The 22,420-nt window shown below is 46.6% G+C and overlaps 1 protein-coding gene across 8 annotated transcripts in view; it reads left to right on the forward strand.

Moving 5' to 3' along the window:
- Nucleotides 1-22,420, forward strand: part of MTSS1 (MTSS I-BAR domain containing 1) — a 165,933-nt gene that overhangs the window by 131,225 nt on the left and 12,288 nt on the right. For 4 of the 8 annotated variants that reach the window (XM_036830379.1, XM_036830384.1, XM_036830386.1 and 1 more), the window contains exons 5-10: nucleotides 1,609-1,700; nucleotides 3,081-3,155; nucleotides 7,191-7,202; nucleotides 18,362-18,519; nucleotides 19,723-19,830; nucleotides 21,107-21,204. In XM_036830379.1, coding sequence (XP_036686274.1) covers nucleotides 1,609-1,700; nucleotides 3,081-3,155; nucleotides 7,191-7,202; nucleotides 18,362-18,519; nucleotides 19,723-19,830; nucleotides 21,107-21,204 — 543 coding nt within the window. The remainder of the gene's footprint in view (nucleotides 1-1,608; nucleotides 1,701-3,080; nucleotides 3,156-7,190; nucleotides 7,203-18,361; nucleotides 18,520-19,722; nucleotides 19,831-21,106; nucleotides 21,205-22,420) is intronic. The other 4 variants (XM_036830380.1, XM_036830385.1, XM_036830383.1 and 1 more) reach the window with 1 other exon arrangement.

Consider the following 22,420-nt stretch of genomic DNA (forward strand, 5'->3'; position numbering starts at 1 on the left):
TTCCTCCTTCCCGCCTCGCCCCTGGGGAGTGCTCCCCGAGATGGCACCCCCTGCGCCTCCTCCCACACACATCATCTTGTTTATTCTGGGGCCAGTCCTGTGACACCTCATTCCATTTTAGTGATGAAGAGATGCCAATTCAACAGCCACGGTGTACTGAGCACCTACTATGTGCCGGCATTGTCTTAGGTGTACAAGGCATAGCCCTGAGTAGGAAACACATCCTGCACTCATGAAGCTTACGCTCCAGACACTTATGTAAACCTGATAGAATGTCAGGCGGTGATGAGTGACAGGAGGAGGAACACACGGGATGAGGTGGGTGGTGGCTCTTGGACACAGGCTGGTTAGGGAGTGTCTCTGTTCAGAAGGAAGATTTGGACAGAGAGCTGGAGGAAGTGAGGCCAGAGGATGCGCGTGCGAGGGGGGTGGTGCCACTAGACCCTGGTAAGAGAAGCGGGGGTGGTACCAAAAGCTTGGAGATTTTCAGGAGGCCCAGGATCAAAAAGCAGTCTGAGAATACCTTTGTTGCAGTTCTCACCAATGCCATTCAAACAGTTTATGGGCATTCTCTAAGTTCTCAACAACATCTCTGTAATGTAGGATCGGGTCGATTCTACTTCCATTGCACAAAAAACACCGGCTCCCCTGACTCATGATTCCTCTCTGTTGAGGGCTACCTTTCCACTCATTTAACTGCAGTCTGTTTGGGAGAGTGCACAAAATAAGAAGGGATGTACCTGGAGACCCCTCACCCCTCTGATCCTCCCTAGGCTGTCCGCAGTCTACATTCATGACTTATTATCCTGAATGCACGTCAGAATCATGTGGGCCTTTTTTAAAAAAGGTAATGCTGGCCCCCCACCCTCCAGGTTTCTATCAGGTATGGGGTAAGGCCCAGGTGTCCTCAACTTTTAAAAGCTCTCCAGGGCTTCCCTGGTGGCGCAATGGTTGAGAATCTGCCTGCCAATGCAGGGGACATGGGTTCGAGCCCTGGTCTGGGAAGATCCCACATGCCGTGGAGCAACTAGGCCCGTGAGCCACAACTACTGAGCCTGCACGTCTGGAGCCTGTGCCCCACAACAAGAGAGGCCGCGATAGTGAAAGGCCCGCGCACCGCAATGAAGAGTGGCCCCCGCTCGCCGCAACTAGAGAAAGCCCTAGCATGGAAACGAAGACCCAACACAGCCAAAAAAAAAATAAAATACAATAAAATAAAAATTAAAATAAAAATAAAGTAACTTTCATCTAAAAAAAAAAAAAAAAAAAAAAAAGAAGCTCTCCAGCTGGTTCCCTTGTGCAGCCAGAGGTGTGACCCCACTGATCTGCAGCGTTGCTTGTTAATACGAGTGTGGGAATGGAAAAAGGGGCCATGAGAAGAGGTCACGCCCACCAGTCACGTGTACAGCTTCTTAACAGTCATTGAAAAGCCTCCTGAGGACGCGGTTGCTGTGAAATTGGGGGATTTGGATGTGAACTTGGGCTTAGTATGCTGCCTTGTTTTGCCTCAGGTAATTGTGATTCAGGTACGTTTTGACAACTGAGTGTAAACCTTGACAACAGAATGTGTCTGTTTAATGTCTCCTTTTCTTTCTCTTTTGGTACAAGTGCTTTAATCGATTGTCTGATAAACCCACTTCAAGAGCAGATGGAAGAATGGAAGAAAGTGGCCAACCAGCTGGACAAAGACCACGCAAAAGGTACTGGGCAAGGCGGCTGATGCGCAGCGGCCTCAGGGGGCACGTTGCCGGCTGCTGCCTGTGTCTCTGCTGGGTTCGTTGATGTCACCCTGAGGACCTGCTCCTTCCCCACTGCTCCTGCGGACATCTCAGTGTTGGAGGATGAGGGGTCAAAAGTGATCCCATTGCAGGACTCAGTGCTGGGTTTTGGGCATGAAGCATCGCTCAGTGGGTAGCCTGATTGTGCTCCGTGACATTGTTTGTGATCAGCTGAATTAAAAGTGATTTGTAACAGCAGGCTTAAATGCCAGAGACGCACTTAGGGCATTTCAGCACATTGTGAAAACCAAACTTTTAATGATGTAGGCTAACCTTCAATCAGTGGGTCTCAGTACCTCCTGTGCTAGGTCTGGGGACAGAATGGTCCAGGCAGACGCCACCCCTGTCAGTCTTCCTGGAGCCGAAGGGTGGGGTGCTGGTGGTATGGAAGGGGCAGGAGACCTTGCTCCACGGATCATACAACCTGCAGTAAGTGTGGTGGAGGGAAAGCGTGTGGGCAGATCTGAGGGGATGAAACCGGAAAGGGTTGACTAATAGGTGCTACCAAGAGCATATAAGAGAGAGCCCTGCTCTGATAGGCTCAGGGCTGGTGGGAGGGAAAGGTCGGGGATGGCTTTGTGGGAACTGGTCGAGTTGGTGATTAGTTGATAAGGGTAGCAAAGGAGAGAAGTATCAGAGGTGACTGTCATTTCAGATGTTCATGCCTGGGTGACGGAGATGCCAACAACAGAGATGGAAAAGTCCAGGGTGGGTGCAGGCTGGTGGGGGAAGAGGAAGTGGCCGGTGGGGATGTGAGTCACGCGGGCTGCCCCTCCTCCGTGTCCACAGTGTCTGGCCTTGGTACTAATGTGAAAGTAAGGCAGCTGGGCCTTTCCCAGTTCTTTTCCATGTGGTCTGGTTTCTCCTGCTGTAGTCTGAGGCGCTCTTTTCTGAATTGTAACATTTGGCCAGCGTCTTGCCACGTGGGTTCGTTTTGGAATGAAGCACTGTGGATTTGGGCCTTGGGAAAGTAGATAATACTGAAAATATTTCCTGATACTTAAGCTGAGAAATTGTGAATTTTAAAATTTTTATTAAAATGTTCCCGGGTACCGTGTTTCCTCAAAGCTGGTATGAATGAATACTGTAGGGAAAGACCCCAGTGCATTTTGTTGGTTTTCGTGTTCATATAGCCCCTTTGCTGTAAAATGTCCTCATGAGATTTTTATCATTTCGTATTCCAGTAAAGCTGTTTATTGCATGTCATAGTTTATGCTTTTGGTGATGAAAGTAGTGGCTGTTGCTAAAGTGTTTTCTGTTGAGCTAAGTGGTAAAATTATTCAATATTCTGCTTTCTCTTAGAATATAAAAAAGCTCGCCAAGAGATAAAAAAGAAGTCCTCAGATACACTGAAACTGCAGAAGAAAGCAAAAAAAGGTAATTCTGCAAATTCTGCTGTTAATGTGTTACTTGGGGAAAATGAGCACGTGCTTGATTTTTCTTTGAAGTGGAAAGTCTTCAGTCAGACTGCCTTACATGTAATGGTCCTGTGAACAGATAGGAGCTAATAGAATCTATCTGAACTGAAGTCCCCAAGTGCAGAATATCTATTAATTTGAGACCCTTGCAAAGTTGTACTTGACTCATTCCCTCCCCCCACCCGGTCTCCAAAATTTGACAGTTTCCATGCTTATTGTGTGTTGTGATGAGACCTATAAATTTCTTGGAAGGCTTGGGATCATGCATAAAAGCCTCTTTGCAAATGTTGTATAGTAATTATTGCAGAAATTACGTCATTTTCTCCTCTATCCTTCAGAGCCTATAATCTCCAAAACCCTTTATTAAGTCTCGTGAGAATGTTAGAAAAGGCTGCAGTGGGAGCCGGGAATCATTGCTGTGTAGGGAGATTTTTCATGGTGTTCATGAGGGTGGGAGCTGGATAAGGAAAATGAGACTGCTGGTGCAAGATGCCCCTCCTTCCCCCCAGCTGATTGTCATTTGCAAACCAGTTAATTATCAGATCCATGACCCAGCTTTGCTCTTCCGGCTTGAACTGGGAGTTTTAAGAGAAAAATCCAGCTCCATCCACTTTGAAAGCATTTGTAACATTTTACTAAGACCTAACAAGATGTAGGGACTCTCTCTCGAACTTGAGCAGGTGACATTCCCTCTAGACTAATTCTTCTCGATACCACGATTTGGAATTTGCTGCATCACAGCTGATAAAATGGGTTTTCTCCCCCCCATCAGGATGCTCTGTGGGTGGGTAGTATTTAGCGTTTGTTTGAGACAACAACTTTTTAAGGTAGAAATCCCCAAAACCAAATTTCCTCTTTCCTAAGCAAGCAGTTCTCATTTGGAATTAAAAGAAACATCCGGAGAGATGGGATTCTTTGGTAGAAGAGGGGCGAGGACAGGACAAAGTTTTCAAGCTTTGGCATTTCTGAAAAATGTCCCCCCAGTTCTTATAATAACCAGGAGACCATTTCAAGATAAAGACAGCAGGATATTCACCCACGATCAGTTTTTCTGTTAGTATTGGCCCCATTTGTTTCTTTTGGATGTGTTTTCCTGGTCTTGGTGCTTCTGCAGTTTATGTTCTATCTAACTCAGGTGCCTGAGAGCTAGCATTCGACAAGTGGAATAGGGTTTGTGGCCAGTAACATTTTAGTGAGTCTAAAGGTAAATGTAAATAAAACTGCCACCATATTACATTGAATCTGAGGTTCCATAAAAGAACAGGATGGTAAAAATTTGGAGCTGAACTCTACCTAGTTGACAACACGTCAGCTTTGAGATAGGAGAGATTAATGAGTTTGGGGAGAGGGTCCAAGGAAGATCTGTGGTTTGGAAAAGGTTTGGGAATTTGGTGAAAGGGATGAGGTAAGAAAAAGTAGAGGTTTTCCTTTCTCTCTTCCAGAGTTTTCTTTTCAGAGGCCTTAAGTTCTTGGCTGCAGTGATAATCCTTTTATCTGAATTCTACATGGAGGCTGAAACAGTCTTCATCTGTCACTCAAGGTCACTGGCATTGTCCAGTTAGCAGAATTTGGACCTACAGGGGATGCCTGATAGGTTGATTGCAGTGCAACACAAAAGGAAGTTGCTGGTAATTAGACTTGCCCAGGTCTGCTTAGGCTGCCTAGAGAGGATAATGAGTTTCCCATTAAGGCGCTGGATAGAAAGATTTAGGACACATGGAGGTGCCGGACTGTATGACATGAGGGGATGCTTCTGGTCCTGGGACTCGGGCATAATTGGCTTTTAGTTGTGAGGTTTCTTGGGGGCACTTGGGCCTGAAGGCTGAGACAGTAGAGGCTGTGATCAGGGGTTTCTGAAGCATCCATCTTTTCAGCCCCAGTCATATATCTGATGGTCTTGGGCACCATATCCTTTCCAGACAAGGTAGCAGTGATGGTGTTCTTACGCCAAGTCAGATCAGTAGCTTAGAATGTTCTGGATGATTTTCTAGATACTCCAGTGAACAACCAGAAAACAGTTTTTGTTTCTTTCCTTTATAAAAAAAATTTTTTTCTAAAATATGTAAGTGCCTTTTAAAACTCACATTTTGTATATTTCTGGGGTGAATGGAGCTTTCTAGGAGGTACCAGAGTTATCATTCTGAGTGAATGTTATGAAGTGGTCTCCTAGAAGCAGTATGGCCGGAGAACGGAAACACTACAAGCTAAGGGCTGGAAGAAATCTGGTTATTAGAGACTCCCAGTTATTTTGGGGTCTGGTTAGCTGCGGTTTCCCTTTTTGCCTAAATGCCTCTCTGTCGGTTTCATCTCCCTCAAGTGCTCAAGTGGTAGCTTCCTAGACTCTTGACTTTTAAAGTGTTGGTAGTTCCTTCTGAGATTTATCCAATGCTTTGGATACATTTTTTTTTTTGCCCTGATAGAACTGAATCTGGTTTATACAGTGCAATAATCACTTCCTCTTAAATATGTTTTCAGAAGGTCATCAAACAGCTTTCTGCCACTCCTTTTTCCAAAACTGTGATCTTTGATCTAAAAAAATCTTCTGACTCTCCTTTTCAAAGTTTAAATGCCTTTATGCATTTAAGCATGGGTCTGGCACTTCCCTTTGACCTAGGCAGGCACATATGGGGTGTGATTTTTGTGTGCGACTAATTTACCTTAACTTTCACTCTGCAGCTGTATCACCTTTTGCCACATTCTTTGTTTGACTCTTTTTTTATTATGCTATAGAAGGGTAATTTGTACTCTAAAGGTATTTAAATATCACTGTCAAAAAACTCTTAATGGTTTTTTGGGTTTGATTAGACTTTACCTTAAAATCATTTTAAAACAACTTGACATGTGCTCCAGCTGTGGGTGAATGTACCTATTTTTGTGGAAGGCAGGCTATTGAACACCTACCGGGCGTAAAAACTAGGCAGGGAGTTGGGGGCTGGAGGAATGGTCCCCGCCCTCCGAGAAGTTCCAGGCCAGCGCCCAGGGTCAGTGCATGGGGCAGAGCCGCCTTGTTGACTGGTCAGGGGGACAAGACAAAGGCAGCCAGGAGGGTGGGGAGGGGGTGTGGAGCTGACCCAGAAGCCCCAGGTTCTGAGTGGCATCTCTTGAACCCTCATCGAGCCCTGCTGCTTGACGTCAGCTCGTGACCCTTGAGGTCCTAGAGCTGGTTGTCACCCAACTGGGGGAAGTAAGAGAGGATCAGAAGTGGGAAACATTTTATGCTGTTTGCCCACTTCTGCCACCTTACTGTATAGCCAGTAAGCCTTATCTCTCATTTAGTTAACTCCCATATTATTATTAATTTTAATTAAAAAATTAATTATGGTAAAGCCTTCTGTTTCCATCTGTAACTACTAAAAGTTTATCAGAGACGTTGAGGGAGGGAACTGGAACATTTTAATATGTTAACCCTTGAGCCTGACGTTGAGATAGTTGTTTTCACCAGAGGCTGCAAAGCTAGTATTACAAACCTAATAAACAGACTCCCAGAGTCCCATATTAGCATATTATTTGCTATTATACGAAAATTTTAAGTTGTTTAATTTAAAAAAATTTTTTTAAATTTTCATTTTCACCCCAGCTTGAACTTTCGATCCTGGTTTCCCTAGTTACTTTTCAAGTTACAATAAATTACACTTGAAAGCTCTTCTTGTTAAAGCATCTTAATTGGCTTCTTACAGGAATATAGTCTTCATCTCTCTTTTTAAGAGAAAACCTTGCTGCATTCTCTAGGGGTGCTGATTACTAACTAGGAAGATGTCTGTTTAGATGGGAAGGAAAGACTATTAGCAAGTCAAGGAAGGGAACTTGGATTTGCAGCTCTTGGTGGATGTGAGTTTAATCGCCCCAATGTAGAATTTGGTGGCAAGCCACGGACTGTTTTAACACATGAAAGAAAGGTAAGACTGCTGCTCGAATACCAGTTTGACTTTATTATTTTCCTTTTTGTGTCAATTGTGTATCCTGCACTTTCTCACCGCACGCCCCCCCCTGCCAGTGGACGCTCTCGGTAAGTCTGTCATCCTGAATCTCTGGTGGCTGGTCACGGTGTGGTCCTTACTGTGGGCTTTCCGTGGTTGTCCAGACCTATGCTAGTTGCCCCAGTTTTCCTGCCAGTTCAGAACAATCAGTGGCGCCTACTTAATCTTCCATAACTTTAAGAAAACTCTGTGTGTGTGTGTGTGTCTGTTTCAATCAATCATTTTCTTTCTTTGAAGTCTGGCCCTCTAATGGGTTAGCTCAACATTCTAAGAGTCTTTGCATCCTCATAATTCAGCCTTAGACTCATGGAAAAAAGAAATACAGAGTGACTTAAACCCTCCTTTCCACAGGAAATAAATATAACTATACATACATATCTAAGTGTATATGTGTGTATTTATATCACAAACAAAACGTGGAGAGCTACGCTAAATAACTCCTCAAAATAATTCCCAAATCGGATTTGGTTGTATTAAGCTTGCCACATATCTTTAACTTTGTCCCCCCAGGACCATATAGTTTTTTCGAAACCAACCATTTATTTTAAAAAAAATCAAAAGTATTTCTTATTTCAGCAGAGTTTGTGGAATGCTTCATTTCAAAGGTATCAGATCTTCAAATTCAGTAATCAAAATGATTCTTCTTGACTGAAAATTGACCCTCATTCTGTGGGTGACAACGCTACTAAAACCTCAAGTCGCTTTCGGTGTCTCGTGGCTGTGCCTGTGTCTCGCAGAGGTCTGTCTGTGAGCTGTCCGTTTAGCTTATCTTGCCTGAGTGTGCCCGAGTGTTCTCTGAGCCTTTGCACTGAGCAGCTTCAAAGAGGTTTTTGTGTTGGATTCTGTCATCTACGATGAACCCGAACCACACAGGTCCCCTCTGACAGTTGGGGCTGGGATGACCTGCCGTCGCGGGGGACGCAGCTCTGCCTCCCTCCCGTCACGTTGATGTTGGGATAGTGTCCCCCACCTTTTAAAGGTGATAATCCTCTCCAGTCCTCAGTGTTGTGGTTCTGAGACAGCTTGAACAGTTTTTAGTGCACCTTTGGGAGGAAGGTAAGACACAGCCATTCTTTTGCTAATCGTGATAAAATTCATATAACATAAAATGCACTGTTTTAACCATTTTAAAGTGTACATTTCAGTGGCTCTAGTGCATTCTCAATGCTGTGCAACCATCACTACTGTCTAATTTCAGAACGTTTTCATCACCCCAGAAAGAAATCCCTTTCCTTTTAAAGCTGTCCTGCCCCATTCTCCCTCCCCCCAGCCCGTGACAGCTGTTCATCTGCTTTCTGTCTCTATGGATTTGCCTATTCTGGACATTTCTTATAAAGGGAATCATACAATATGTGGCCTGTTTGAGGACACAGAGTTTCACTAGAACCTTTGCTTGAAAGCCTGGCCTGAGTCAGTGGAGTAAATGGGGCGTGCTCTCTGTTTTAAGTGACCGACAGTAGGATTAGGGATGAGAAAAGGAACCACGCAGCCTTTTGTGACTTAGATTCTGCCCATCGTAGGGAGAATCTCTGCAGCCCCCTCTAGTTCTCTGTCTTGCAGGGGCCAGTTCACAGGGCTGAGCCACAGTGACATATTATAGCAGTGAACTTGGGGGTAAAAACTTCAGAAAGCTGTGTGACTTGAAGCCCTCATAAATTTAATTTACAAGTTTTAAATCATGTTTGAACCTGGAGATCTGTATTTTAACAAAGTTTCATGGTAGTTAAAATGTCCTGGTTTAACAAAAGAAGAAAATAATACGTATAGACAGAACTTTCCCTTGGTCAGTTAGAAGTATTTACCTAGAATCTTGCATAAACAATGACTGGGGGCCTCCTCCACAGGGGAGAAATTTACAACTCAATAAAGTGTACTGAGCCAGGGATACACTGCTCCCTCCAGGAATTGAGACTCTAGCGGGAGGAAACCAATTATAGTCGTTCCTCAGTATCCGAGGGGCATTGGTTCCAGGACCTGCCTCAGACTATGCGATGCTCAAGTCCTGTAGTCCGCCCTCCATATCCACGGTTCCGCATCTGCGAAGTCAACCAAGGATTGTGAAGATAGTGCACGATCCATGGTTGGTTGAATCCACGGATGCGGAACCTGTGGATTTGGAAGCCGACTCCATATTTATCGAAAAAGATCCATACATAAGTGGACCCGTGTTCAAACCCGTGTTATTCAAGGGTCAACTGTAGTTTAATCTGGTGAGCTCAGCACCACGATGCGTATAAGCAGAAGATGTAGCAGCTGGGCAAGGCGCAAGGAACCCATGTACGCTTGGTGTGGGTGGGTGATGAGGAGGATGAAGAGGGATGAGCTGGTGGAGAGTGGGACGAGGGCTGCTCAAGGTAGAGGGGACAGTGTGAGCCATCACCGTTTAGACGGGAGCACCAGAACCGTGGGAAAGGTGACCATGCTGCAGAGGGGGAGTGCGGGTGATACCCCAAGTCAGCTTTTGGGGAGACTGCCAGTTCCACCTTGGGTGGACTGAGAACCACAGTGGCACCGTGTGTCAGCCTCAGCTACCTGCCTCCAGATGGTTCTATCACTCGGCCCCATTTCTGATCAGACCCCCATACTGGACTCAACTTCTCCACCCATCACCCTTCTTTTCTTCCACGCGGAGAAAGCAAAAAGCCTGTGCAATGCTGAATCCTTTCCACTGGCGCAGTGGTTTCCGCGGCCCCTGGCTGCATCAGGGTGCACGTTTGCGTTTCCTCACCCGTTTCTTCTGTGCTTACCAAACTGGCAAAACTGCAGTCAACGAGTGGATCACTCTCCCTGCCTCAGTGGTGAAAACAGTATGTCTCGGCCACCTCCATCCACTCCCCCTCTTGGTTCTGAAAAGGAGTAGCCCCGGGAGCCCTCTTGCCCAGAGGGAACTCCCGCCTACAGATCTGAAGTCTGGCTTATCTGTTCACGGGTCAGCTGACTTTCTCGCCTGGCACAGTGCAGAGGCTTCTTTGCTCTGTCCCTACTGCCGAGTTAGGGGAGATGGAGAAGAAGCAGACCGCTCAGAAGGTGGTGTGGCCCGCACAAAGAGACCCTCTCAGCGGTTAACCCCATCTGTCGTGGGTGGGTGTGCCTCCAGGAGTGGTCAGGAATTGTCATGCCCCCAGGACCTCCTGGGCCCCTGGGGTCAGCATGGAGCCAAGGGTGGCCCGCCCTGTATTGCCGGCGATCTAGGTTGCGAGACCCAGCCCTGGAAGAAGGCAGCGACACCCAGAAATCTCCTCTGGATGTTTTCTCCGACCACCTCCCCGTGATGCGTGTCAGCTGTCTGCAAAGGGACAACCGAAAATAACAACGGTCCTTTCTGAAGGCTGACGTGAGGTGGTGAAAAGAGCTGGTCCATGATTCCAGGCGTCTTCCCCACTTCCTGCTCACCTCCAGTGGGCATCCCTGGAGGGGGATGGATTGCCACACCAGTGCGGTTGGGAAAAGGGTACTTTGAGCCCAAACCAATGCTTGTTCTATATTGGAACTAAAGCTGGAAAAGTTCCTTCTGAGGTCGAGGGGGTGACCGTAAATGCAGACGGGTGATCACTTAGGCCTCCAGGGGTTGTTTGACCACTTGTATGTAGCCTAGCGGTCTTTCTGGATATTTAGATGCAACTGCACATAACATAGCAGGGAAGATTATTGAGTCACTGCTTCATTCTAGGCTTGGGAAAGGTGTTATAAGAGTGCACACATTTAATTATGCAGGAAATAATTGAATGGGTACGGTTTTACTAAATGGGACAACCTGTGTGAAATGGACTTTTTAATGAGTCAGAGTTAGAGAACCACAGCCTGACATAAGGTTCTGACCCTAGAAATGCCACGTAAAGCAGTCAGCAGAGTGAGGAGAGAGAAGGGAGAGGTCAGCGGGTGACGCAGCCGACCCTGCCAGCCTGTGCTAACGGGCCGATGGGGGAAAAGCATAACGAAGGGGCAGCCCGACTCCTTCGATCTTAGTACAAGCAGCGGTGGTCAAACTTTACTTTTTAGACCCCGGGTGGCATTCGGAACGCTGTACCTAACTGCAGTCAATAGGGATGTTGGAATCTAACCCAAGAAGTTCCTGAAAGGGACTGTTGCATTTTGAGATGAAAGCATGTAGTCCTCGGAGGCCAGGGGACTCATTCGTCATACTTCACACCAGGGAATTCTAGGTAAAAACAGACCAAACAGATCCCCCCGAGGCCCAGAGCTACGAGCTCCCTTCCTTCGCAGAGTTGGTCTCTGGGAAAGCCTTGCCCCGGTGCAGCTCATCAAGTGCCTTGCTTGTGACTCTGGCTGCAGATGGCTGATTGGGGGAGCGGAAACAGATGCCCTGAAACGTCCCTGTGCATGACGAGACTGTTGGCAAGGTTTGGAGCGCCTGGCTTCCCTGTGGCTGCATTTAGAAGCTGGGAAGATGCATTTACAGTGGGGGAGGCGGGGGGCAGGGAGAGCGCACAGCAGGAGCCCAGTGCTTTTCTCCGTGTTAATTTTGCCGGAGGACGAAAAGGACGACGTGCTTGAAATATCGATTCCTTGCACAACGTGGTTTTGATGTACCCCGAGAACGCTGAGCCGGTGTTGCGGGTGCAGGACTGGACGGCCGGGGTGTAGTCCTGCCCTTCTTGAGTTGCAAGCCATTCACAGTTTTCGCGGGGTTAGTTGCTTCACTTCCGGCGCCTCCCTTTCATTCATACATCCCCAGTGACCGCCGCAGAGGAGCCCTGTGAGGCAAGCGCGCATCTTCGCTCATTCAGGAAGTAGATATAAAGTGCCTCCTCTGGGCTACACCCCCTTGGCAGCCATGGAAGCAGAAGGAGCCTCTGCCCTCAAGCCGTCCCTGGGATGGCGGAGGCCTTTATGTTCTAACATCAGTCCTCTGACACCAACAGGGTGTCCTGCAAGTCACATCCGTTCAGATACTAACTATCTGGAGTTGGCTTAGCTAAGGACTCAGTCCCACAAGACTTCCTCCTCTTCAAGATTCACCAGCCACAAGTGGGGTCCGCAGGCTACCCACCCTTCCGCCCAGCCCATCTCAAGTTTAGGCTCTCACGTGAACCCCCTCAGGTTTGACAATTTGTTATAAGGACTCACAGAACTCAGGAAAGTGCGGTACTTACAGCTGCTGACTTATTATAAAGGAAACCACTGAGCGCCCAGGTGAAGAGCTCCGTAGGATGCAAGGTGGGGCGGGCGTGGGCACAGAGCTTCTGTGCCCTCGCCAGGCACGCTGATGGATTCACTGGAGCTCGCCGCTTCAGAGTTTTTGTCACATTTTATCGTTACGGAGGCATGCTGTCCCCTGCTGCGGTGCGCCGGGTTAGAAGGACTTCAGAGATGCTGCGCGACTGCCAATGGCACCTGCCACTTCCCGAGCGCTGACCACGTGCTGGCCGTTGTGCTGAATGCTCTAGTGAATGAGTCCATTTGGTTGGTCTTACAACAACCATGTGAACCCGGTACTGTTTTTTATATTTAACAGATGAGTGGAAACTGAGGCACAGCCTGTTGAAAGAATAACAGAAATTAAGTTTGTTTGAAAATGTTTAAGTCAAAAGAAAAAAAAAAGGAAATGGTTAAGTCCAAAAGCTTCCAATCTTATCTGATCAAATCTCTCTCTCTTTTGATTTCTGGTTGGTTTTGCTTTGGGGAATTGATCAAAAACCGCTGCAGGATATTAAGAGTGGAAGATAATATATGTAGCGATAATAAGGATAGCCACCTTTTGGTGGAAAAAGAGAATTTTTCACTCCAAATTCTAATCTCCAGCATCACCTTGCATGTCTATTTCTGAAACTATACCCCCATGTTTCAGTATTTATATCCCGTATTCCATTGACTTCATATGCCATCAGTTGTAAGATGCACTATTATTTTCTGAATGATGAAAAAAGAAAAAAAAATGCCGATTACACTATGACATCCCCACTGACTGTAAGACATCTTAATTTGTAAGGTATAAACGTGAAAAAGTGGACATCTTCAGATGAAATTTGGTATTTGCATGAGTGTGTCAGGGGCAGATGGAAGTCATTTTGTGGGATTCTAGTGGCTTCTCCATACGTCTGTCTGGGGGAAAAGAGGACTTCGGATGTGTTCCTGACGGTGAGCTTGGCCCAGTGTGTCTTGGGTTGGTTCTTGCCCGTTGGAAAGCCCTTTGCCTGCATCTGGCTTGGTTCAGCCACGAGGCTCAGGTATGGGCTGCAGTGTGTGTAGGAAGAGGCTGGGAGGTTCCAGATAACGCTAATCACTTGACTGGCTTTTTGATCAGGCTGTTACTATGTAGAACGTTTAGCCCCTTCCGCCTTGTTCCCAGGGTTTATGTTTGCTGTGAGCATGAAGCTACAAAGAGTGTGGGCTTCTGAATGAGAAAGACGGAGGGTTGCATCTGTCTGCACCTATTCCTAGCTCAGGGACTTGCAAGCCACCCTAGTTCCCTCAGTCTCAGTTTCCCCCTCTGCCAAATGGGGGTGTTAATTCCTGCGTTGAACGTTTATGTGTATGGAGATTAAGGAAAATTAAAATGTAAATGTTGGGAAAATATGGGATCTTGGTTTCATTCCAGAAAGCTTTGTGACCTCTACCTACTTTAAAAAAAAATCAAATTTTTTTCTCCTTTAGGGGTGCTGCTTTGGCCCATGACATGGCGCCCATTAATAGTGCTTTGCCCCAGGAGCATTTTTTGTAAAGAGAATAATCATCTGATTTCCCCTGTGCAGGGAGTAAGGGGCTGCTGGCTGTTGTTTAGCGGAGTTCTCCAGCATGAATCCAACCAAGACCTGGAAACCGGCAGGGGAAAAAAAAATTCTCGAGACTGAGTTGACTCAGATTTTCCAGAAAAGGTCACAAGCAATGCTTTGCTCAGGAATTTTGTCTGGAAAGCCTGTTTAAGGCACCTCCTCTCTTCTTTTGGCTGATGGGCAGCCCTGGAATTTGCTCATTTTCCATTGTCAGGCCATTTAAGGGCATGATGGTAGAGCCAGGAGCAAACTCAGATCAGGCTATTTTATCAGTGCCTCATTCATTCGCAAATATTTGAGTACCTGCCTTACGAGCAGGTGTGCTGACAGAGAAGGTACAGCACTGAACAAAAATATTTGTGGTTTCTATCCTCGTGGGGCTTCCTGATCAGTAGGGGAGACTGCCATCAATCAAAGAACTGGAGAAATAAAGATAAAATTAGAATTGGGAGGAGTGTCGTGAAGGCTACGTATAAGGAACTTCTGAGAATCAAGTAAGAGAATTTAATCTGGTGAAAGAGTTCAAGGAGGGCTTTCGTGAAGAACCAGGACCTGCAGGATGAACAGGTGCTAGACAGGTGGGGAGGGAGAGTGGATGTGTAGGTATGGAGCCAGACCCTGGAGAAGCGCCTGGGAAGTGGACAGAGGAGGGAAGGGGGAAAGGCAGAGGGTGGTCTAAGAAGCTGACCCACGCATGCCTTGCGGGACAGGCCATGTTAAGGACATTAGACTTTTCTTGAAAGCAATGGGAGCTACTGAAAAGTGATAAGATTTGCATTTTGAAAGGAATTTGGGGCTGTTCTGGGCGAGCTGGTCCAAATGCAATCAGGGTGGGCTATTAGGGGCTGATGGAGCTGTCCAGGTGAGAGATCAAGATGGCACAGTGAGGGTGGCAGTAGCAGAGGTGAAATAGGTGACAGAGTCGAGTCCATGTGGGAGCTGGTGTGACCAGGACCTGTACTGAGGTCATCGGCAGTGGCTCTCCTCACATTGCTGATGGGAGGGAAGTGAACGGGTTTTTGTATATTAAGTCAGTGCCAATACTACTCTGAATTTGTGGACCTAGAAAGATGACTGTATCTTAAAACCAATACATCCAACAGGGACATGGAATAATTTCTTCCACAGTAGTTTTCTTATAAATATAATTACATGTTGTATTAGTGAATTTAAGAAATAAACATTGTGTTTTTAGATTATGATATATCCTACATGGAAATGTACTCACTATAATTATAGCAGTCTTCATAGATTATACTTATTTTAGAATACTACAGTTTGGAAGTCCTTTAGTTATAACATAATACACATTGAAAATAACTTGACTAATCAGAATAATTTAAGTTTATATTTACCAGATTAGGTAACACTTGGTTCTAGTAACTTTGCTTTCCTATGTCAGTGTATTTTTAAAAGTCAGTGTCTTTAATTACAGATAGGTGTGTGCCTTATAACTTGTGAAAGGACGTAAAGATACCTCCCCAATTTCTTAGAGTTATAAGTTGGTATTGAAAGAAATTGCTACCATCATCAAACCTCCCTCCTCTGGAGTTAAGAACACGCTGACTTGGTCTTCAGCCCTCAGTGGTTCCTTAGCTTGGAGCATCCTTGGAGAGGCTGAGAGGCTTACAAGGAGGCTTCTGGAGCAGCCGCAACCGTGTGGCCTCACCTGCAGGGCCCGGGGTTGGCCAGGCTGTTTGGCAGGCTGCAGAGACACAGGGAGTTTCATTACCAGAGGGCTTGTATCATGTACACATTCGGTGTATGTGGATTCATCTACGCAAGGCAGCATTTTATTTATTTAAAAAAAATTTTTTTTTGGCCGTACTGCAGGGCTTGCAGGATGTTAGATCCCCGACCAGGGATCGAACCCCGGGCCCTCCTCAGTGAAAGCATGGAGCCCTAACCACTGGACCTCCAGGGAATTCCCAGAGTTTCCTCTATTTTAAAATGCTGGGGAATTCCCTGGTGGTCCAGTGGTTAGGGCTCCGTGCTTTCACTGCCAAGGGCCTGGGTTCGATCCCTGGTCGGGGAACTAAGATCCCCGACGGCAGCGTGCCGCGTGGCCAAAAAAAAAAAAAAAAAAAATAGAGAAAACTCCCAATCTCTTGGGGCTGGAGGTGCACCCACCCGCCCACCCTCCATGAGGCCTGTGTCAAGAGGGAGCCCTTGCTTCCCTTCAAGTCCCCTGGGAGAATGGGAGGATGCTTTGACAAGTGTCTTGTCTACCAAAAACTTGTGAAACCTGTGACTCAGGGGCCAGGTAAATTGTGAGGGTGGCTCTCAGGCATTCTGGCGGAAGGAATGGAAACAGTGACCATGGTAGAGAAACTGGAAGACCTGGTAGAATTATGGGTGGGTTGGGGGGGGCGGATGGGAGATGGTGACTGATGACTGAGTGGAGGAATGGGTGAGTGGGTCACCTTGAAAATACAGCGAAACTTCTCAGAGCAAATTCTCACGTAATGTAATTGTTGGATAAAATCCCTCCAGCGTGGAATTAAACACTGTGTATTGCTGTACCCAGCATACGTTTGTGCTCACCTGACTAGTGAGGTCTCCACATACGGAGCACGGACTGTACTTGAATGCCATCTAAGGCGGTTTCGAGGGTGACCTTTGACTGCCCATGATATTCCCCTTTTGTGCTAACTTAGGACTTAACCCCTGCCAAAAATCCAGTGACTTTTGCTAGTTGGATGTTCTTGACGCCTGACTGCCTCTGTTTCCACATGAAGCTTTCTCATCTGCTTGTGAGAAAATACAGAATATATTCCTACATACGAGGCAGTTTTCCCTGACCCTCTACTTTTTCAAACCAAATAACACATTGCATTTAGTGTTCTCTACGGCAGCGGTCCCCAACCTTTTTGGCACCAGGGACCGGTTTCATGGAAGACAATTTTTCCACGGATGGGGGGTGGGGAGGGAGGTTCAGGCGGTGATGTGAGCGATGGGGAGTGATGGGGGGCGGCAGATGGAGCTTCCCTCGCTCACCCACCGCTCACCTCCTGCTGTGCAGCCCGGTTCCTAACAGGCCTCGGACAGGCCAGGGGTTGGGGACTCTTGCTCTGTGGCATTCGCATTCTTAAGGAGGGGTACGTGGTGACTGGTCAGGCCCCTTCCCAGGAGGCAAGTGGAATCCAGTCCCTCGGCTTGAGGCAGCCGGCGGAGGAGGAGGAGGAGGAGGAGGAGTCCAGGGTCAGAGGGTCAGGCGGTGTGGGCTCTGTCCCGACTCTGCCTGCCCCCCTGAATGGCCCTGGACAGTCCCTCCCCTTCTCTAGGCCTCCACCTCCTCTGAACTGGGAGCAGGTTTGCTTGGATAACCCCTACCGCCCCTCCACTCCAATATTCTGTTTAAAACATCTATTGAGTACTTGTTGTATACACCTATTGAGTACTTGTATACACAGATGGCATTTCACTGGGGGCTGGACTCGGAGAGTCCAAGCCTCCGTCCTGAAGGAGTTTAGAAATTCTTCCTCTGGTTCAGGTGGTAGGTGAGCATGGGAGCCCAGTGTGGAAGCTCAGGCGCTGGTCTCGGGGACAGTCCCCTTCTTGTCCCCAGATCAGGTTTACAGTAGCCACGCCCTCTGACACAGTGCCTATTTGCCCATGTTTATACAGACTTCTGTAAAAGGTCAGATTGTAAGTCTTCTCAGTCCAGGGTCCAAACAGTCTGCCTCACAACCACTTTACTCGGCAGTTGTGATGAGAGCGGGTATAGACAACCTGTAAATGAATGGGCGTGGCTGGATTCAAATAAGACTTTATAAAGACAGTTGCCTCACCAAGCTCTAGAGTTGTCAACAAGTCTAGAAATGGGTGCCTCTGCATAACTAGGCTGTGTGGCCAGGACCAGATGATGCCCAGGCATGGGCCAGGCTCAGCACCCAGGCCCCCTTCAGTCCTCCACCAGCAGAGACCTGACTGCAGGTCTTTCTGCTGCTGGGCTTGTTCTACAGGAAGGGCATTCAGGACTCTCCACTAGGGAATTAAAGTAACTGCCAAGGCGTCCCAGAGGCCCCCCAGAGCCAAGAGAGCTGATGCTTGCCACCTTTGTATTCCAGGACAGAAACTTCTGTCTAAACAGAGGCTCTTTCATTGAGGATGACCCAACAAAGCCAGCTTGTGCCCATTTTTGGCAACATCCATAGGCCCTCACCTTGTTCATCCCTTAGCCTCTTCAGAATGCAGGTCAGGACGAGTTACCCCAGGAAATTTTACTTGTCATGAATAAACCAGGATAAATCTGCTCTTTGGGCATTGGAAATTGGAAGTGGCTGGTCCTAGAAAAACAGCTTCTTTAAATCCTTTCTGGGTATAAATACATACTTTTTAAAAGTCCTGGAAAATTGTGGTTTCTACTCCAGCAAGGACCTGAGGGAGGAGGGCATTGGTTCCAGCAGCTGGTGTTTCAGCATGCCAAGCTTGGGGCTTTGTTTCGTTTGCAGGGCGAGGTGACATCCAGCCCCAGTTGGACAGTGCGCTCCAAGACGTCAACGATAAGTATCTCCTGTTGGAAGAAACAGAAAAGCAGGCAGTCCGGAAGGCTTTGATCGAAGAACGTGGCCGGTTCTGCACCTTCATCTCTATGCTGCGGCCCGTGATTGTGAGTCAGTGGAAAGTTCCAGAAGGCGTAAACTGCCAGTTTGGAGGAGAACCTCCTTATTTATCCTGGAGTCATTAAGAAGCTGCGGTGTGTCAGGAATCATGATGGTGGAGTCATTTTTATGGATGAATAGTTGTCTGCAAGTTGCTGATGGCTGCACGGCCCACTCTATCTTCTAAGCACTGATGGTTCCACTTACTTTTTCTCCCCAAGTCAAGAAGGCCCTGTAGAGTGGTTCTCAAAGTGTGGTCCCCAGGCCAGCCGCAGCACCTGGGAACTGGTTAGAAAAGTACATGCTCAGGCCCAACCCAGCCCTACACAACTCTGTGGGTGAGGACCCAGTCATCTGGGTTTTAAACAAGTCCTCCAGCTGATTTTGAGACCCACTGACCAAGCTGAATGCCAAGGAGTGACTGTGAGGTTAATATGGGAAAAGCCTCAGTGAATCAATGCAGACTTATTTTTTAAGTAAATCGGCTACATGCCTTGAACACTTCTGCTGTAGGTGTTCTTGAAGCCGGTAGAAGTGCCCCAGCTCCCTTTGCTCAGCCCTAGCAAGATGCCCAAATCTGAGTTCTTCCCCTGAGCATAGCACTTTTCCATGACTCGTTCTTCCCTGGTCCCACAGCTGCAGCTTGGTACATTGGTAACGTTGAATGACTGTTTCTTCCATAGTCCCCCATTCCTGCCTCACTTGCCATTGATTAAGTTGGTGGAAAAAACAAGAAAGAAGGGGGAAGTTAACCTCCAGTGAACACACATGCGCTGTCACAAAGGGCTATCAGATCTGGACCAAAATATCTCCAAATGGTTGTCATCCACTGAAGCCGAGTGACTTCGGGGGTGGGGAGGGCGGGTCGTGGCCTGCAGAAGGGGCTGTGCTGCAGGATCCCGTGAGGACACGCAGGCGGACCACCCTAGCAGGCCCACCAGCCCCCAGACACTTCGAGGAAGGCCCACGTGTTTTCTGTGGCTCGTTCACCCCTGTTCCAGGTGCACAAGTCTCTCCATGATTATGGCTGATTTCGTTTTCCTCTCCACTTCCTCCAAAAAAGGGCTGGTAATGGCTTCAGCAAAGATGTACCAGTCCCTGCATGCCTTTTCTGAAAAGCTGAAAGCGTTAGATAGTGTCCCTAATAAAAACAGTTGGATCAAAATGATAAAGTCAATCACTCATGATAACAGGTTGTTAATTACTTTCAGGAAGAAGAAATCTCAATGCTAGGGGAAATAACTCACCTGCAGACCATATCAGAAGATCTGAAAAGCCTGACCATGGACCCTCACAAACTGCCCTCCTCAAGTGAACAGGTAGGAGTCAAGGGGTAAGCATGGGAGAGAAAGCCAAAGAGATAAAGGTTCAAGGCCCTGAGGGTTCCTTGCGGCAATATCTCATTTAAAATAACATTCACGTTTTACATTGTGAAGCATAATAATCTTCCCTAGTCATTATACAGCACCCACTGTGTACCAGGCTCTGCTCTAAGCTCTTTACATAGACTTCATCTACTATTATCCCCATTTTACAGAGGAGGACCCTTGAGGCACTGAGAGATAAAGTCACTTAATCAGGTAGTTATTGGTAGAACTGGGATTTAAACCAAGCTGTCAATTTCCAGAGCCCATGCTCTTAACCATGTGTTCACCGACCCTCTAGAAATAAACTCTCCTAGGGACATGTCAGTGGTGTATCTTGGTCATCATTGTGAATCATTCTCACTGAATTTTTCCCATTCTAAGTAAGTAGTGCATGAGGATTTCTCTTATCTTATGAAAAAGGTGACTTTTAAAATGTTGATTCATTTGGTTCATGTGACATTAACACTGTATCCAGTGGGAAGAGACATATTTGGGGGAACAGGTGATAAATCATGTGCTGGCCTTTGCCTTTTGTATAAAGTTCTTATCACTGCCTTGGGAGCCAACTAGGAAGACAAATTTGGGAGTTTATATTTTCCATCCTATGAAATTGTGTTTATCAGACTACAACCTGCAGGTATTCATTCAGTAAGTAGACATTTATTGAGCACCTACTGTATGAATGGAAGGTAGACCTTATACTCAAACAGCTCTTTGTCAAGTAAGGGAGACAGATGTAGAAGTAATTGTGAAAGAATTGGTTTGCTCTTGATTCTGTCAGGTTTTAAGGGTCAAACAGGGCACAAGTGACCATTGAATATCAGGTAGCTAAGATGTAATAAGATCAACACATCCTGAAACCATTATTGTCTATGTGGTGGTGTAAGCAAAAACCCTACAAATTCTAACCTTGGGTGTAAATGGCTCTTATAAATTGTTAATGTAACTAACTGTAAATCTTTCTCTTTCTTTTTTGACGGATATGTCATGGTTTTCCTCCCCTGTCCGCATTAATTATATTTTTGCTTGTCTCAGAAAAAGGTTTGTGACGTTGATGGATTGGTACTATGATTCTTTAATTAAAAAAAAAAATCTTAACAACGTGTTTTTCTTTGATCCCCACTCCTCGATGATGGCAGAATTTCCACGTTATGATGGCTGTTAAGATTGGACAGATAACGTTTCACTTCTCAACACCTTGCTTACCCTCCTGGCTCTGTCCCCTTAGGTGATTTTGGACTTGAAAGGTTCTGATTACAGTTGGTCGTACCAGACTCCACCCTCTTCCCCCAGCACCACCATGTCCCGCAAATCAAGTGTCTGCAGGTAAGTGAGACCGGGCTGGGCCACTGCTTTGGGGACACAGCATTTTTCTTTATGCTAATGTGAGCATTAGAGTCAGTCTTGAGCTCTAAAATGGCTCATTTTAAACAGGAAATGGTGATCAGGTGAAAGGATCCCATCATGATTTTGGTCTCACTCTTTAGTCTCTGGATTAGTTTTGGGTCATAAGGAAAATCCCATCAGGTCTTAGACTAGTGGCCACAGCTTTCTCGCTCAGTGAGCGTTGTACGGATTTTCCCATCTTATGAATTCGCATTGGATCTTCCTGTTTAGCAGAGTAAGAAGCACATGGGCTAAAAAAAGGGCAAACAGAGGTTGATTCTTGTGCAGACTCATCTTGCTGTCGCCAGAACAAGTGAAGGCAGTCACAGTGGCTCATGCCCTCATTTGGCCCCCAGTTTTTGTCTCAGGGCTTCATAAAGTGAATAGAATTCTTGATCTGTTAACCACTCCCACCACTCCCATCACTGCTCTGTTAAGCACTAGCGTTACCTAGTGACTCACAGCGAGAATCCATTGGAATAGTTCTGCCATTGGCAACGCTGTTTTCTGGCAGTTTTCTGTTCAGCACCATTCTTGGCTTGCTGACTGCCAAGTTTCTTCTCTTCCCGTGAGGGTGGAAACATCCTCGTGCATCATTCCTTTCTTGGTACACTTCACCTGCTAATCTTTTTCTTTGACTTTTCGAAGCCAAATGAATGTCTACTTCCTGTGAATTAGCCTTGAGAGTAAAAAGCAGGATGGATCTGCCGAATCTGTGTCTGGTAATATCTCTCTACACGTGTGTGTGTGTGTTTCATTTCATAGTTGAGCTTGTGCAGTGAACACGGAGCAGGAAGTTCAGGCTTAAGATGCTCATCCTGACGTTCAGCAACCTGAAGATGTTGGTTTCTTGTCATCCTTTGTGGGCTGTGTGTGTGTTCGTGTGTATTGACACATCTACTCAGGTTTTTTACTGAGGATGTTTGTTGTTTGGTAACCAAGAAAACTTTATCTCGATTAGTATAGAACAAAGCTGCATGAGTATCTTTTCTTTCTACAGTTTTAGTTTCAATAGAAAATCATATCACATGGGCAACACCAGTTCTGAGCTTGCTGCAGTGGAATTGCAGTGAGCTTTGTTGTCAGTCTCCAAATGCCCTCTTCTGGTTGACTGGGGGAGAAGCAAAAAATCATGATAATTATCCCTGGCAAATGT

Source organism: Balaenoptera musculus, chromosome 17 (assembly GCF_009873245.2).
Source record: "Balaenoptera musculus isolate JJ_BM4_2016_0621 chromosome 17, mBalMus1.pri.v3, whole genome shotgun sequence".
NCBI lineage: Eukaryota > Metazoa > Chordata > Mammalia > Artiodactyla > Balaenopteridae > Balaenoptera > Balaenoptera musculus.